This window comes from Magnolia sinica, chromosome 17 (assembly GCF_029962835.1).
Source record: "Magnolia sinica isolate HGM2019 chromosome 17, MsV1, whole genome shotgun sequence".
NCBI classification, from domain to species: Eukaryota; Viridiplantae; Streptophyta; class Magnoliopsida; order Magnoliales; family Magnoliaceae; genus Magnolia; species Magnolia sinica.
The window spans coordinates 60,860,157-60,876,026 of NC_080589.1; the positions used below are offsets into that span (position 1 = coordinate 60,860,157).

Here is a 15,870-nt window from a genome sequence, read left to right on the forward strand (position 1 = left end):
TATCCAACATTTTCTGTATCAAATGGTAGAAATATTGTACTGAAAATTTACCCGATGGATGAACTTTCAAAACCAGAGAATCCCTCAAGGTTGGGGATGGATGGATATTGTGTAGTCACCCTAGTAGCCGAGCAAAGTCATCTGCTTTCTCATCGGATAAGTCCCAACAGCTGGTGGGTCAACACACCTCTCTTGCCAAGTAGAGAGAAGTAGCCACTGTTATGTTTTTTGTTGGAACTAACCTTGCAAACCTCATGAAGTCAAGCCCCAATAGTTTGTCCCAACACCAAAAGTTCTCCAAGAAACGATTACGATTTCCGTCACCAAGATAGAATGCCATCCCTTCCTTAAATGAAGTAGCTATTGAAGTAATAGCTTTCCATATGCCCAATGCTCTATAGTTTGAGTTTTCCTTTGCCTCCTGACCCCCCCATGTGGACTCCATTTTTTGACACTATTACCTCTCTCCACACGTTACCCTCCTCATTACCAAACCTCCAATACTACTTCCCTATCAAGGCCACAATCATAGACTCCAACACTTTTATACCTGCACCTCCGTCAGCTATTGGCTTGCATTCCTCTTCCCACTTGAGTAGATGACACAGCTTGACTTCGCCTCTATCAACTATTGGCTTGCATTCCTCTTCCCACTTGAGTAGATGACACAACTTGACTTCGCCTCTATCAACTGTTGGCTTGCATTCCTCTTCCCACTTGAGTAGATGACACGTATGCTTGGTGTTGGTCCCTCTCCATAAGAAATCACGCCTCAACCAACTTGTTCAAAACTGACTTTGGACATTTAAAAAAAAGACAGTAGAACGGAAGGTTATTTATAGCTGCTTTGATAAGCGTTATTCGCCCTTCTATAGACAAATGATGGCTCTTCTACCTTGATTGCTTGCTCTCAAATCTTTCAATCACCTTGCTCCACAAATGTTTCGCCAATTTCCCCAAACATAATGGAAGGCCCAAGTGGATGAAAACAACACAATCCCACACTCGAATGCATATGCGAAACCTGAGACTTCCTTGAACAAGACAATGCCTAGCATCCCACTTCTACTATTCACCTTTAGACCTGAAAACTCTTTGTAACACCCTAATATTTTCCTCAAGTAGTCAACCATTGATATTTCTGCGTTGCAAAATAAGATTGTATTGTCCGAAACTGAAGGTGGGAAATCTGGTCACCTTCTTGTATTCCCTTGAAGCCTGATATTAGACCCGCCTTTTGACCTTTTGCTAACATCCTGCTTAGACCTTTCGCCACCACAACAAACTAGAAAGGTGAAAGCGGATTGCCTTTCCTTAAGACCCCTTGAAGCTTTGAAGAAACCTTTTCGTGATCCGTTAACCAATACTAAAAAAGAGGCCGATGTTACTCATTCACACATCCACTTTATCCGTTTGTTTCCACTCCATATGTAGGAATCTATTTACATATGTCAGCGCACAAAGGGTAGGGAGGGAGGTGACAGTTTCCATACGCTTAGCCTGCTATCAGGAGGAAGGGAGGGGCTAATGGTGTAGTTTGCTGAAAGTTTCCATATGCTCTGACCACTATATTATTTATTTCTCAAGCATACACGGCAAAATTATATAATGATCCAGCATATGCATGTTCCTTGCAGTTGTGCATATTTCATATATTCATTTTTTCTTTCTAGAAATTTATTTTATCATGGTAATTTATTTTAATAATCTCTTCATTTCTAAAACTAACCTTCTCTTCGACTTCTCAGTTGATCTATTGTGAGTTTGTGGTATCTGCAAGTTGATAGAGGCTTTGCATTATCTTTTTTAGGTCTTAAGATACACTGAAGGCTTGTGCTGGGTTATGAAGTATTATTATGAAGGTGTTTGCTCTTGGCAATGGTGAGTGAACTTGTAAATGTTCAGCTGTTGTGGTACATTGTGTATCTCTTGTGGTACTTCCCACAATTGTAAAAATAGAGATTATTGGGTTTCAAATCCTGATGAATTTGTTCATAACTATACACCAAATAGTTAGTCTTTCCTTTTTGGGCTTGTTTATTCATGTAATTCTTATCTGCATTCTTGTAAAACGGAGCTTTGTTTTTTTTTGGGCTTAATTTCTTTCACTTGAGGTGGTGAGGAGGGATATGAAAGACTTGTTCACTAGGCCTTAGAAATGACATGCAAAACAGAATTTATTAAGATGACCCGAATAGCTAGCACCAATATTGGAAGCAGGGATGACAACAAGGATCTTGCGGTGAAGATGCGAGTCACAACCCTAGCTGTGTGCCCTATGGCCTGAACTATTTGCCCAAATGCCCCGCCTACAAATGTGTTCAAGTCCATAAACTGTGATTGACTTTCAATTCATTAGGTTCTTGATAACCTTTTGGTCTTTTAGTTTATTGATTAGGGTCTTTTAGCCATTAGATGGTTAGAAGGTTTTTGTAAAAGAGATGCTCACATCCAACCAGTTGGACGATAAGTTGCCTTGCCCAGCAAATAACATCCACCCTATCATGTGTGTGCTACATCCCTCCCCTCCAATAGCTTGGCTCCACCCTGAGGATCACCTTGTGAAAAAAAACCGTCCACCTATAAGGTAGACCACCCTATAGAAAATAATGTGTAGCTGCTGAGAAATTACAAAATACAAGTGTGGTCCTCTTGACAAGTGGATGGGGCTGATTTCTGCCAAAGGTAATCCTCATTCTGGAGCCAACCTATTGGACAGGCTGGATGTCGCACGCACATGACATATTGGAAGTTATCCACTCGGTTGACCACATGTTATTATCCAACTGGTTGGATGTGAGCATTTCTCCATATAAAATATGGCAATTTTCTATGCGAGGGAGCGTGCTACAGTAATCCTTTAGTACAACATTCAGTATAGTAGGAGAAAAAGAAATTTTCATAATCATCTTCAGCCAGCTGGAAGCTAAAGAAATGTAATATATGAGAAGTGTTTTTTGAATATAGGATATGAGGTGTGCCATGAAGGTTTTTTTTTTTTTTTTTTTTTTTTAAGATTGAATTTTTTTATTGAAAGGGAGGCAAGGCAACCTGAAAGAAAACAAAAACAATAGAACAAAACAAAACACCTACTCAACAACCAAAACCTAAAACATCTATACTACTCGAGAAACCCGAGAATCGAAGAAACGGAAATGGCAATGTAGGCCATCTATACAAAGTCCAAACCAGAAGAGAACCCAAAACCAACCCCTAATAACACCCGAGCCAAAACACAACTCAAATAGGAAGGAAAGGAAGCTAAATGTTTCCGCTAAATCGAAAGTAGAGGGCCATTCTTTCACATCCCCCAGAGCTTGAGCTGAAACTGTAGAGGGAGGGGAGCAAGTGTTTTTATGCGTCAAGAGTCTCTCCTTTTCTAGATGGCCTAGAGAGTCGCCATCAATGCAAGCCACCATAAAAAAAATGAAGTCCTTGCCGGAGTGATGACCATGTCACATGAAGAGTAGAGATGTCACCAGGCATCATCCAAGGCATATTGAAGTTGCCTAAGATAGTTGACCAAATTTCGGAGGAGAATGGACAGTGCCAGAAGGTGTGGGGGATGGATTCAGTGTCCTGTACAGGATATGTTTGTGCTTCTCAATTTGTTGCTAGTCCTCTACAAAGTTAAAAAGACAAGGGTGCAAATAGCGTTCTGGAGTGCAATTTCAATAATAAGAGTGGAAATGAGGAAGTAGTTAAGATTGCTGACCAAGTATCCTAAAATGACCACTTTCAATATCTTGGGTCGATAAATCATGAGAGTGGAGGGATATTGAGAAGGATGTTGCCCATAGAATTCAAGCTACGTGAAAGAATTGGATATATGCCTCTTGAGTTTTATGTGATCATCATCATCATGCACCAATCAACTAAAGAGGAAATTTTATAGGATAACGATAAGATCAACCATACTTTTTGGGACAATGTTTGGCAGTTAAGGAACAACATATTCATAGGATGAGTGTAGCTGAAATGAGGATGTTAAGATGGATGAGCGGCAAGATTATTAAGGATATGATTAGAAAGGAATGCACTGAAGGGAACTTAAGAGTAGCACCAATAGGAAATAAGATAAGGGAAACTAGCCTTAGATGGTTTGGTCATGTGTAACGAAGACCAAGAATTGTGCTGGTTAGGAGTGAGTGGGTGCAAGTTGAAGGATCTAACAAGGCAAATGGAATGCCCAAAATGACGTGGGCAGAGCAAGGTATTTTGTAACAGTAACGGTGGCTGTAACAGTCACCACCATTACCTTTATGATATGGGCCGTAATGACCAGTATGGTCTCTTCTTCTTCTTCTTCTTCTTCTTGTTTTTATTTTTTTATTTTTTTATTTTTATTTTTATTTTTATTTTTATTTTTTAAAAAAAAAAAAAATTGAAATGAACCAAAAAACCCGTATTTGTTTTTTTTTTTTTTTAAATAAAAAAAAAATTGAAATGAACCAAAAAACCCGTATTTGCACAACAGATCATTATGACCTTTATGAGGGGGCATAATGGGCCGTTACGGGGACCATAACAGTGGTTATGGGTCAGTTTTTCTATAACGACCATTACCGTTGTTACAACCTCATAATGTGTAACGGTTGCCACTGTTAGTTTTACATAACAATCGTTACGACACACCATGGGTGGAGGTAGTAAGGAACAATGCTGTCAAGTGGCATAAGTGATCCCGTGCGACCCAAGGGGGCTGTGAACTTATGCGATGGCATAGTCACATATGTGATGGCATAGCCTCACAAACAGTTTTAAAAAAATAAAAAATAAAAATGAAAAATTCAAGGAAATGTGGGAAAAAAATACTACGAGTGTAGGGAATTGTTTTTTTGTAGTTTTAGTAGACTATTAGATCATTACAAGTCAACTAACTACTCAAAATGAATGCATATACTATAACTACTCAAAATATGGGAAAAAATACTACGAGTGTAGGGGATTTTATTTTTATTTTTTGTAGTTTTAGTAGACTATTAGACAATAACAAGTCAACTAACTACTCAAAATGAATACATGTACTATATTGACTATAGTGTGAAAATAGGGGGTGGGAGGCCTATTATAGACAAAAAGTGAGAGAAACCCCAAAGGCACAATAATTGCATATACCACCATCCATCACATATGCGGTCCATTGGTCCAAAATGTCATATGTGATGGCACAATTATTTATTCGATCACATATGACTACGCCTACACTCGTATGATAGAGTGGAATAGTATAATAGGATTCGTGTAGTGGACCTCAACTAGTTGGTATAAAGCTTAGATGGTGATGATGAGTCACCATAGAAGTTGTGGCAAACATATGAGGTGATCGGGACTGTTGATTAGTGGGACCGTGTGTTTAGGCGAAAAATTGCTGCAACTGGAGAGGTCTGACCAGTTGCTGCAATTCCTTTTGTTTGATCATGGACTGTTGTGGTGTTTTGAGCAAACTGTTGCTTTTCTATTGCACCAACTGGACGGTTACGACAGTCCAATCCCCTTGATTTTTTGAGATATCATCCATCCACATGATTGCCTAACAAGTCAACTGTCCTGGCGAGCTTAAACAAGTGCTGCATATTGATGTTTTGATGCATCTGTCAAAATAGCGGCTTCTTTCCTTAAACAATGTAACTGCTAGGGCTTCTTTCTCTAGGTTCCTGACATTGTTGTTTGCTTTGAGAATGGGTGTTTACTAAGCTGAGACACATTGCCCAACAATGGGGCATACATGATTCACTCTTCAGATAAAAAAAGAGAGCACATATGCGATTCGAAGAAAGAGATGCCCTGTGCCATGGGGCCATACATTACTTTCTCATGTCAAATCCTGTAGAAAATATTTTACAAACATAATACCCAACTCTAATTGCTGGAAGAAGGCTAATGTGCTAATGATATATATCTATATATATATATATATATATATGTGCATTTTAGGCCTTTCTGATTCATGGATCTTCTCTTCAGTGTTCTTTTGTCTTAATTGTTATTTTTTCCCTCTCAGGTTTTATCCCTATCATTATGCTCCTTTTGCTTCTGATCTCAAGGATCTAGATCAGTTGAACATAAGCTTTGAACTCGGTTCTCCATTCAAACCATTCAATCAGCTGATGGGGGTTTTTCCAGCTGCAAGGTCAAATTTTGCTTGGAGTTATTATGCATGATTGATCATATTTGTTCAATTTCTAATTGTGTGTTCTTACTTGCAGTTCCCACGCGCTCCCCGTCCATTATAGGTGGTTGATGAGTGATCCAAATTCACCAATCATTGATTTTTACCCCACTGGTATCCTTTATATTTTGCCAATGTAAATCCCTAGTAATTTATGTTTTCATATGAAATGCTTTGAGTTCATTTTTTATTGTGTGAATCAGATTTTGAAGTGGACATGAATGGGAAGCGATATGCTTGGCAGGTTGGGTATTCTTGTCCTCTTTAGAACAGCCTCCATTTGGATTACAGCTATGAAGGCTTACTGGAACTGTCTACTTTCAACTGGATTCCCTGAAAATATGTTTCCTTTTTTTTTTTTTTTTTTGAAGGGTATCGCGAAACTGCCTTTTATTGATGAAGATCGCCTTCTTTCAGAGATACAAAAAGTTGAGCATACATTAACGGTATGTTAGTCTGAATTAGAATCATTGCAAAGTTACTGTATGCTTCAAGTAATAATTATCAACCACACTTTCTGTAGGAGGAGGAAGTGAGAAGAAACAGTGTGATGTTTGACATGCTTTTCGTGACAGTATCCCATCCTCTCTCTCCATATATTTATTCTCTTGATGACCATTGTAAACATCTGTCAGACAAAGATCGAGCTGAAGTCAAAGAAAAACTTGATCCGAAGGCCAGGTTGTCTTGAAAAAACTTAATGTTGTAGGTCTCAGTTTATTTAACTTTAAACTGGAGTTGCAGAATCCTAATTGTCCAGATCACCATGCTAACTTAGATATCAGTTAGCCTTAGTGGTCGTTTGATGCATCTAATGAATTAAGTCACAATAGAATCCATTGATATCTGGCATTTTCTTCCCATGAATTACTGTGTCAGAACTTGAGCTTTTGAGTCAAATGTCAGGAGATAAGCTTTATTTAACTGTTTCCTGGCATTATTTATTTATTTTCGAAGTAACATTTACATTGTAAGGTGAAACTTCATTTTTTCCTACTAGATTTATCCAAACATAGATTTTGCTACCCAAAAATGTTGAAAAATAAAAATAAATTCAAACTGCCTCCAACTTCGATCTGTATACTTCCCTTTCTAAAAATATGCTTCTTGTTCCCATGTGGATAAAACCTATTCTCTGTAGAAATTGTAAAATTTTCCATCAGGGAGGATCAGCCTCTATAATTATTCATTTCAGGGAAAGGGAAAAAAAAATCTTGGGGGATATCATGAAGAACATAAAAGTCTTCAACTATAGAAATAGAAGATCATTGAATTTGGATCAGGATCTTGAAAAATCAGCTAATATTACTGTGGATGCAATATTGCAATCTGGTTGTTGTGAAGAAAAGTGTGGCATGATTGACAAAAGAGAGAGAAGAAAAAAGGAGAAGGAATGAAAAGAAGCAGAGAAAAGGAGATCCCCCTCTGCCATTAGTAATAAAAGTTGGAATACCCATTATGTCCTAAACATAGGTGCACCATAGATAGGCCATAGAACAATCCATATCTGATAATGCTCCCCCTCAAGCTGGAGCATGTATACCATGAATGCCCATCTTGACAAAGAGACAATCTAGTTAACTGCAACCTCGAGTTTTCGTGAACAAGTCTGCTAGTTGATCTTGGGACTTAACAAATGACATGCAAATTTCGTTGGTAACAACTTTCTTCTGGATGAAGTGGCGGTCAACCTCAGTATGCTTGGTACTCCAATGATAGACAAAGTTGTTGGCAATATAAGAGGTTGCTTGATTATCACAACACAATCTTAAGGGAACCTTAACTATAAACCCAAGTTCACACATTAATGTCTTTATCAAAATGAGTTCACATGGCGCATAGGCCATTGCCCTGTATTCTACCTCAACACTTGAATGGGCCACAACACTTTGCTTCTCACTCTTCCGAGTGATAAGGTTGCCACCTATGAAAGTACAGTAGTCATTTGCCTATTAGATGGAGAATCAACTCGATCTGCTTTACAATATCCTTCCACTTGAAGGTGACCATTTCACTAGTAGAGGATAGCACATTTAGGAGCTCTCTTTAAATATCCAAGGGATATAAGACTGCATTATTCCAAAATATATTCGGAACCTTCACATTCAACAACAGTGCCCTAATTACTGTAAGTAAATGACAGTTCTTAGGTTCAGTTACCCCATTTGGTTGTGGTGTGTGCACACGTGAAGTTTGGTTTGGTGAATAATGCCATGAAATAAAAGATATGAGTTAAATTTATGAGATAAATATTCTCTAGCATTATCTGAATGTAGAACACAAATCTTAGAATTGAATTGAGTTTGTACTTCTGTATAAAATTCTTTAAAATAACAAAACAATTTTGACCGGTCTTTCATCAAATATAGCCTTGTCATACGAGCATAATCATCCACAAAATTAGAAAGTACTTGAAAGCAGATAAATCAATAAGATGAATTGAACTCCAAATATCATAATGTACTAAATGAAAAGGTTTATTACTTGTCCACATGAGAAAGAAATGACACTCTATGGTACTTAACTAATAAGCCTCACTCTCTAATCTAAACACGTGTGACAACGATGGAACTAGACTCTTCAAACTACTTAAGGAGGGATGACCAAGCATGCAATGTCATTGATGCTGAGAGATATTTGTTTGTAATACAGCTCCATTTATTACAGTATCAAGGTAATAGAGTCCATTCGCTTTATGCCCTCCACTAATCATCTTCCCGGTCTTTAGATTTTGGAATTCACAATAAGAAGGATAAAATGCGACAAAAAAAGAAGAAAAAAAGAGAGGATTTGGTTAGCTTACTCGCCGACAATAAACTCAAATGAAAAAAATGGGATAAGACGCACGATACCGAACCTAGACACGGGTTGAATTACCATATGCTAATGTGACAAAAGAAATGGGTGATGACTGTAGTAACTGAGGCAATACACTGTGTACCGATCAGGAACACTATCAGAAAATGCAAGATAAATGATACCTAATTGTGCAAGAGTAGCTATGAATGATGATGTGTGAGTGGATGATCCTTCAGAAGTCTAGCATATTCTTCCTTGGATAGCTTAATTGTATCACCTGCAGTATTGGGTTAGGAAACGGAGGAGATAGGGTTTAAGACATAACCCTCGGCTCAAGCAGGCTTGCAAATAAGGTTCCAACACGTATCAACTGTGAAGTTACTAAGACCATAATAAGTGCACTACCGATGATTGCAACCATGACCACAACTACCATTGAAATCCCATGGACTTCCAAATTATTTCTACCTCTCTTCGTTTTTTATCTTTCAAAAAAAAAAAAAAAAATTTTGTACCTCAAAAGCGACCTCCCCTTGAATATCAACCACTAAAATGGCCACTGCAACTTTCTCTATTTCCTCCACCGGATGCAGAAACAAATGCAGAATGATCTAGAAGGCGAACTCTGTATGCTAACTGTACACTGAACACAAGTGAATACCTCAGTGATGGATGTGATTTCACTGCCTCTAAACATATGAGCTCGGATAGGCCTAAACTCAGAATGAATACCTGAGAGGAATTTAGCAACATATAATTCATATCTTTGTAGTCTTATAGTCTCATAATTGGTAGACAAGGGTTGGTATACATTCAGTTCTTCTCACACGTCTCGCAAGGCCGAATAATACTCTTTGACGCTCTTATCTTTTTGTTGAAGAGTGAAGTTATCCATTAGTAACTCGTATATCCGAGTTAAATTCTTTTTGCCTAAATACATCTCTCCGAATATCCCTAACTTTGCTATCTTGGAAAAGATAACATTCACACTAATCTAAGGCTCTATACTGTTCCATAACAATGCTTTAATTTGACCATCTTCTACCACACAATCTTCATATTCGATTGAACTTTCTTCAGGTTTGGGAGAAGTCAAATACTTTAATTTCCTTTTTCTGATAAGGAAAACCTCTACTGATGTGGTCCATCGCAAGTAATTTGCTCCATTGAGTTTAATCAATGTTATATGCAAATTCATCGACTTAGATGGAGACAAAAGACTAGTCTTGGCATCCGTGATGTAGGTGGAACCAAACACGCAAGGGAAGAATGTTTGGCTTTAACTTAACCCAACACGGATTTTAGAAAACTACGTATATCAACGAACGCAATCGCTTGATAGCACTACTTGATCCAAAAACTTCACATGCACACTTATTTTCTAATCTTGGCCTAATGCAACTTCCACACATTTTAGATCTCAAATATTGTCACATATGCAAATATGGGCCCACACGCACATCACTTTTGTCCATCATAATGGTATTATAAGGAAGTGGCCCTCACATGCATTCACGATTACATGACCCACCATATGGTGGTTGGAAGAGAATGTGTAGATCAGCTCTGAACCACTCTGAAAATTTACCTCAAGTAAATAGAAGAAGGAAAAGAGAGGGAACGAAGAAGTTGATGGAAGAGATAAATGGCCATATCAATTTCGTTTTGATACCATGTGGCGCATGATTGATAGAAGAGAAAGAACATTTTGGGCTGTAGAACAGTCCTTTCCGATAACAAACACGGAATTCTTTCAAAGAACATGATTTTTTTTTTATTTTTTATTTGGTTGTTGTTGGTTGAAGAAGACAGGGAGGCTGGTTGAAAACCTCAAATATTTTACTTTGGACTAAAGGAATGTATTGTCGACATACAAGCATAATTTTGATTACAAATATGAGGCAATAGATCAATTAATAATAGATATTTAATAGGGAAGAGGCAATTGCTGAAAAATCTGCTGAGCTGGAACACTTAAAAAGATTACTTGGAAAATTGCAAATTTTCATTTTTATTTTCAGGAGCATTGAAATTTGTTATGATCTTTGACATAAAGCAAAAATATCCAGCTTGACAATCGGGTTTCACTAATATACCAAAGATTCCAGGAAATAAAATGTTAAAGAATATAAGAAAAGTTTACAGTGATGTTCAACAGTAGCTACCAAAAGCCTATGAAGTTCATCAGAGAACCATAAACAGCAAAGACCTCACTGATACCTTTTTGATGAGTATTCTTTAGCTAAAATTACATGGTTTCCTTGGAGAGGAAATGAGTATCCCTTGCTCACAAGATGAGCATTTTGGGATAGAAGGCTTACTAAAAGTTTCAAAATTCCGTTGGCAACTGTATTGTAAAATTTTGTACACGTGGGTGACAAGTGAATTTTGATAGATCTTGGTGTGAAAGTTTAGTTTGTCGCTACTTATATCATATTTGTATCTTGATATATTTTGTTTACAAAATTTTACATGTCTGTTTTGAATTCTTTGGGTTGTGGGCTGTTTTACACCATCTGTGTCCAACCTGGCTTTTGAACAATGACATTTCAAATCCACATTTTAGAGCAGTCACTCTACGCTTGCTTATCATTTTCCTATTTGAATGTTTCAGATTTCTGATTTCTATGTATTTCATGATTTTGTTATAGTTTTCTAATACTTTTTATTCTCATGTGCAGTGGTGGAATGAATGGGTATCTATCCCTTTGTAATGGAGACCCATGTCCTCCCATCTTCAGGTCTCCTGTTACGGGAATGGAAGATATTATGAACAATCAAGTCTTGTAAGCTTGCCTTTCTTGAAAGTAAAATTTACTAGAGGTATTTAATCCATCAACGATCTCAGACTTCTTTCTTTGTCTCAGATGCGCTATATACAAACTTCCAGATTTTCATAAGCACATCACCCGGCCACCGGCAGGGGTTATATTCCCAAAGAAGGTATGTAGAGACTTCTCACAACATGAGCTGGGGGTCCATTTTCTTGTACTGAATGTGTCAGTATTCATTAGTGACAGTTGCATTGGACATCCATATGCCATAATTTCTTTTTTAACGCCCTATTTATTACTTGTCCATGTGCTGTCTCTTTTTCTTTGGCGTTTTCATTTCTGTTTCTGGAAAGCATCAGCCTGGTGAACTTTTTGAGTAGTGTGATATGTTTCATTTTCGTCTTCCAATAACTGGCACATCCATCTTGCAATAAGAGACATGATCATGGGAGATACCTCTCTCTTTTTTTTTTTTTTTTGAGTTGTTCTGGGATTTAGATCGTGCTATTAATGTCTACTTCTATGAGAGGGTATTTTGCTATCTGGGAGCTAGAGAAGAAGCTTTTGGTCTTCTTTGTGAATACCCCCTGTTATCTTCTTATTCTGATTGTTTTTCCTCCCCACAATCTATGTTAACTTTTTAAAGCTTTTTTAATAAAATACAAGTTGTTCATTAAAAAAAAAAGTGGTTACAGTCGAGCATTTTTTCCCCATGAATGTAATGTACCCATTTTGTTTGATTAATTTGGTCTTGACCCTTTTTGTTACTTCTGGACATTACCGCATTTTATAAAAAATATCCTGGGTATTTAAACAGTTACGATATTAATGCTTTTGATGTTTCGGCAAATTAGACCTTTCTAATATTATCAGAAGATGCATCCTTTTGCTGACCCTATTTTGGTCTTCTTTGGCAGAGTGTTACACTGGGAGATTTAAAGCCAGCACCAGTTCTGTGGCACGAAGACAGTGGAAGGAGGCCATGGGAATCTGGAAGGTACCAGCTAACTAATATAATGTCTAAAGCTTAGTTGCATGAACTTTCTTAAACACTGCTTCCTTGTGCTCGCCCTCCACTTTCTGTGCTTTTAGTCTTTTACACCTGCCAAAAATTTTCGAATGCTTCCACTCTCCCATATTCAAATAGCTGTGACAAGCTGTGGTGATGATGATGCGTTTCCACTCCCATGTCAGAACCCCTCACCATTTCCCTTTGCACTACATGCAACTAGGGGCTACTCCAGCTAGAAAGAAATAGTATAGTTATTGAATAAACTAATGGTACAGGGCAGACACGTTAGCCTTCTATTATAGTAGCTAGCAGCCTTCCCACCTCATGTACTTTAATCAAGAGGAAAGAGCATATCATATCCCATCCTTTTTTTTTTTTTTTTTGGGGGGAGCACACCACCTGTAACTTTGTTTTATATGAAAAAAAATACAAACATTCGGGTGGGCTCCACAAAAAATTCCCAGCAACACCTATCAAATAAACCTGCAAAAACATCAGCAAGGAAAGAATAACCAAAACAGCTCAGCTCCATGTCTGGAACAAAATAAATAGGACTGGGAAACTGGTATGCCTAGCTCCACAAGGCTAACTCAGCCTATTGGACCATCTGGGAGACTGAAGAGCTTGAACCTGACTGCTCCTACTGAGCGGGAGGCGCAGATATTGGATCCTGATGCTGCTCTATCTGCTCCTGATGAATGAGGAGCCCCCACACTGCCAAGGGTCTGATGGCGATGGGAGATACGAAGATGAGCACCCCCCAAACTGAACAGCAGTGCATGAGTCTGCTGCACCTGCAACCACTAAATCCTGATTCGCCTGGATATCTGCTGACTAGAGATGCTGCTGCCTGGCACCCCAACCAACCCTGCAATCAAAGGATAGTCAACACCGCAGCACACACATTTGGACGCCAACTGAATTCCCACTCGCTGGATTGCTGCATCCACTGGAACTGCCCCATTCATGTACCTTCCATAAGAACACCATCTTCAGAGGGACGAATTTGTTCCAGGCCGAACAAGTCCAAAGCTGTCTAGGACGATTAGCCAGGAGCAGATCCCAGTCTGACTTGAGAGAAGTTTCCTGTGGAACCCAGGGTCCGAACAAGCTGGGAACAGCATTGCAATCCTATCCCATTCTACTATACTAATGGAACTACCATCTTAATGAATATCCAACCTGTTAAGGGTACAATAAACAGTTTTGGGGCTGTGTCTCTACACACGTTCTTGAAAAATCTAACCAAACTCATTATCAATCTGCTAGCTGGCAACTTCCAATGCACATTCACCAATTTTGATTTTGAGCCTCCACAAAAGTTGATTACTGCAACTTTGTTATTTATTTGAAAAGGTTGAAGTGCGAGCTTACTCTACATCACGTTGTGTATTAGTGTCGAGGTAATTTGTTGATGGTTCCCCATTCAAACACCAATAAATGCTCTACTTATGCCTATTACTGAATGGTCATACAGAGATTGAATAGGGATGTTTTTACTGGAACCTCGTAATGTGATGGTTCAGTGAGGCATTTTGTTAAGTTGTAACCTTGTAATGCGACGGTTTGGTGAGGCATTTTCTTTTTGAAGTTGCCATAGATGTCACGTGAGTCATCGTCAGATGATGGCTGCAAAATGAGCATATGCTTCCTTATGCTATGGTATCTTCAAGATCGTTTTCTTTTCTTTTCTTTTCTTCTTCTTCTTCTTCTTTTTTTTTTTTTTAATTTTAATTTTAATTTTTTATTTTAAATGATAATTCACTTTGTTGGAACCGCTCAACAATATTTGGCCATCGGGGGGGTTTTCTTCCACAAACTATTGTTAGATCTGTTAACTTGTTGGTTAACATCATAGGATAATCATGGTCTCTGAAAATCTTTTGGATTGTACGTTTATCCTTTCAGGCAAAATCCTCCCGGACACATATCTGGTCGACAGCTTGGAGAGGCAGCTCATCGACTGGTTGTCAACAGCTTGCAGGCAAAGATGAATTATAATGGAGGTGAACAGATGCATGTAACGGCAGCACCTTATGATGCTGGTACAATTGGTTCATCTGCTCATTATTATCCAAATGGCACACACCGCGGTCATGATCTGAGAATGGCGACTCCAGCGGGGTATTCTGGTCATGATAACAGGTTTGCGTATTCTGCTGTCCAAAACCATCCAAGTCATGGTTATGGGCAGTTCTACACTTCCTCATCTACCACTCATTCATATGAAAGAAATTCCCATCCTCAGTATGATAGGTCATCGGCCCAACCGCAGTATGAAGGAAGTCATTGGCAGAGCCAGACAAGAGGCCCCATGAATGGATACCACAGTTCTTTTCAAAATGGTGGATACAGGGGCTATCCTAACAGACCTGCAACGCAGAGTGCACCACCAAGTGCTTATGCTCAAGTTAGGGGAACAGATGATGGCTATGGGAGCTACCAAGGATATGGAGCAGGTCAGTGGATACAACAGTATGATGGGTACAGTGGTCATGCGGCATCAGCAGCAGCAAGTCAGCAGGGTGTGGGTAGAGGGTATGGCCAACATCAACAATTGCCAAATCGCTATTCAGCCTTAGACAGAAACGGAAATCGAAGACCACCACCACCCCCTCACCATGGCTATGGCCGCTACTAGATTGCTTCATGTTCAATCTGAAGCAGCCTTTGTTGTGGTTTACATGTTGTACAATAGTAGCAGCAGCAGTAGCCCAATTTATAGCTATTTCGATACACATTTGTCTTTTCCATTCCTTTTTTTTTTTTCACAATTTTAATTGAGGTTCTGTTGCTTTGGGCAGTTTTGTTTGTGTTTATTATGTCACTGCAGAAAACACTAATAAACTGGGAGGCGAGTGTAAAATCTAATAGCTTCATTGCAATGGGGTTCATTTACTAGAATCTCTGAATAGATTGGAATTAGCTAACCCAAAAAATATGCATATTTTTCTACTTTTGTTGAACTCATGGTGAACAAATGAAAGGCGAAAGGATGCACAAATCAATATTTTGAGAAAGGTGGCCGAGAGTCATTCATGCAGGAAGGATGCATACAGGTCACAAAAGCTTCAGTTTGTCAATTCAGCTGCTTTGGCACCCTTGGCAATGAT

General features: G+C 38.5%; 1 protein-coding gene across 2 annotated transcripts in view; it reads left to right on the plus strand.

Moving 5' to 3' along the window:
• The window catches only part of LOC131231985 (5'-3' exoribonuclease 3-like), a 61,787-nt gene extending 46,126 nt beyond the window's left edge, over positions 1-15,661 (plus strand). For both annotated transcript variants that reach the window (XM_058228405.1, XM_058228404.1), the window contains 10 exons: positions 1,811-1,881; positions 6,005-6,133; positions 6,210-6,286; positions 6,376-6,416; positions 6,544-6,618; positions 6,696-6,853; positions 11,653-11,757; positions 11,839-11,914; positions 12,663-12,742; positions 14,666-15,661. In XM_058228405.1, coding sequence (XP_058084388.1) covers positions 1,811-1,881; positions 6,005-6,133; positions 6,210-6,286; positions 6,376-6,416; positions 6,544-6,618; positions 6,696-6,853; positions 11,653-11,757; positions 11,839-11,914; positions 12,663-12,742; positions 14,666-15,398 — 1,545 coding nt within the window. In that variant the 3' untranslated portion in view covers positions 15,399-15,661. The remainder of the gene's footprint in view (positions 1-1,810; positions 1,882-6,004; positions 6,134-6,209; positions 6,287-6,375; positions 6,417-6,543; positions 6,619-6,695; positions 6,854-11,652; positions 11,758-11,838; positions 11,915-12,662; positions 12,743-14,665) is intronic.
• The last annotated feature ends 209 nt before the right edge of the window (positions 15,662-15,870 follow it).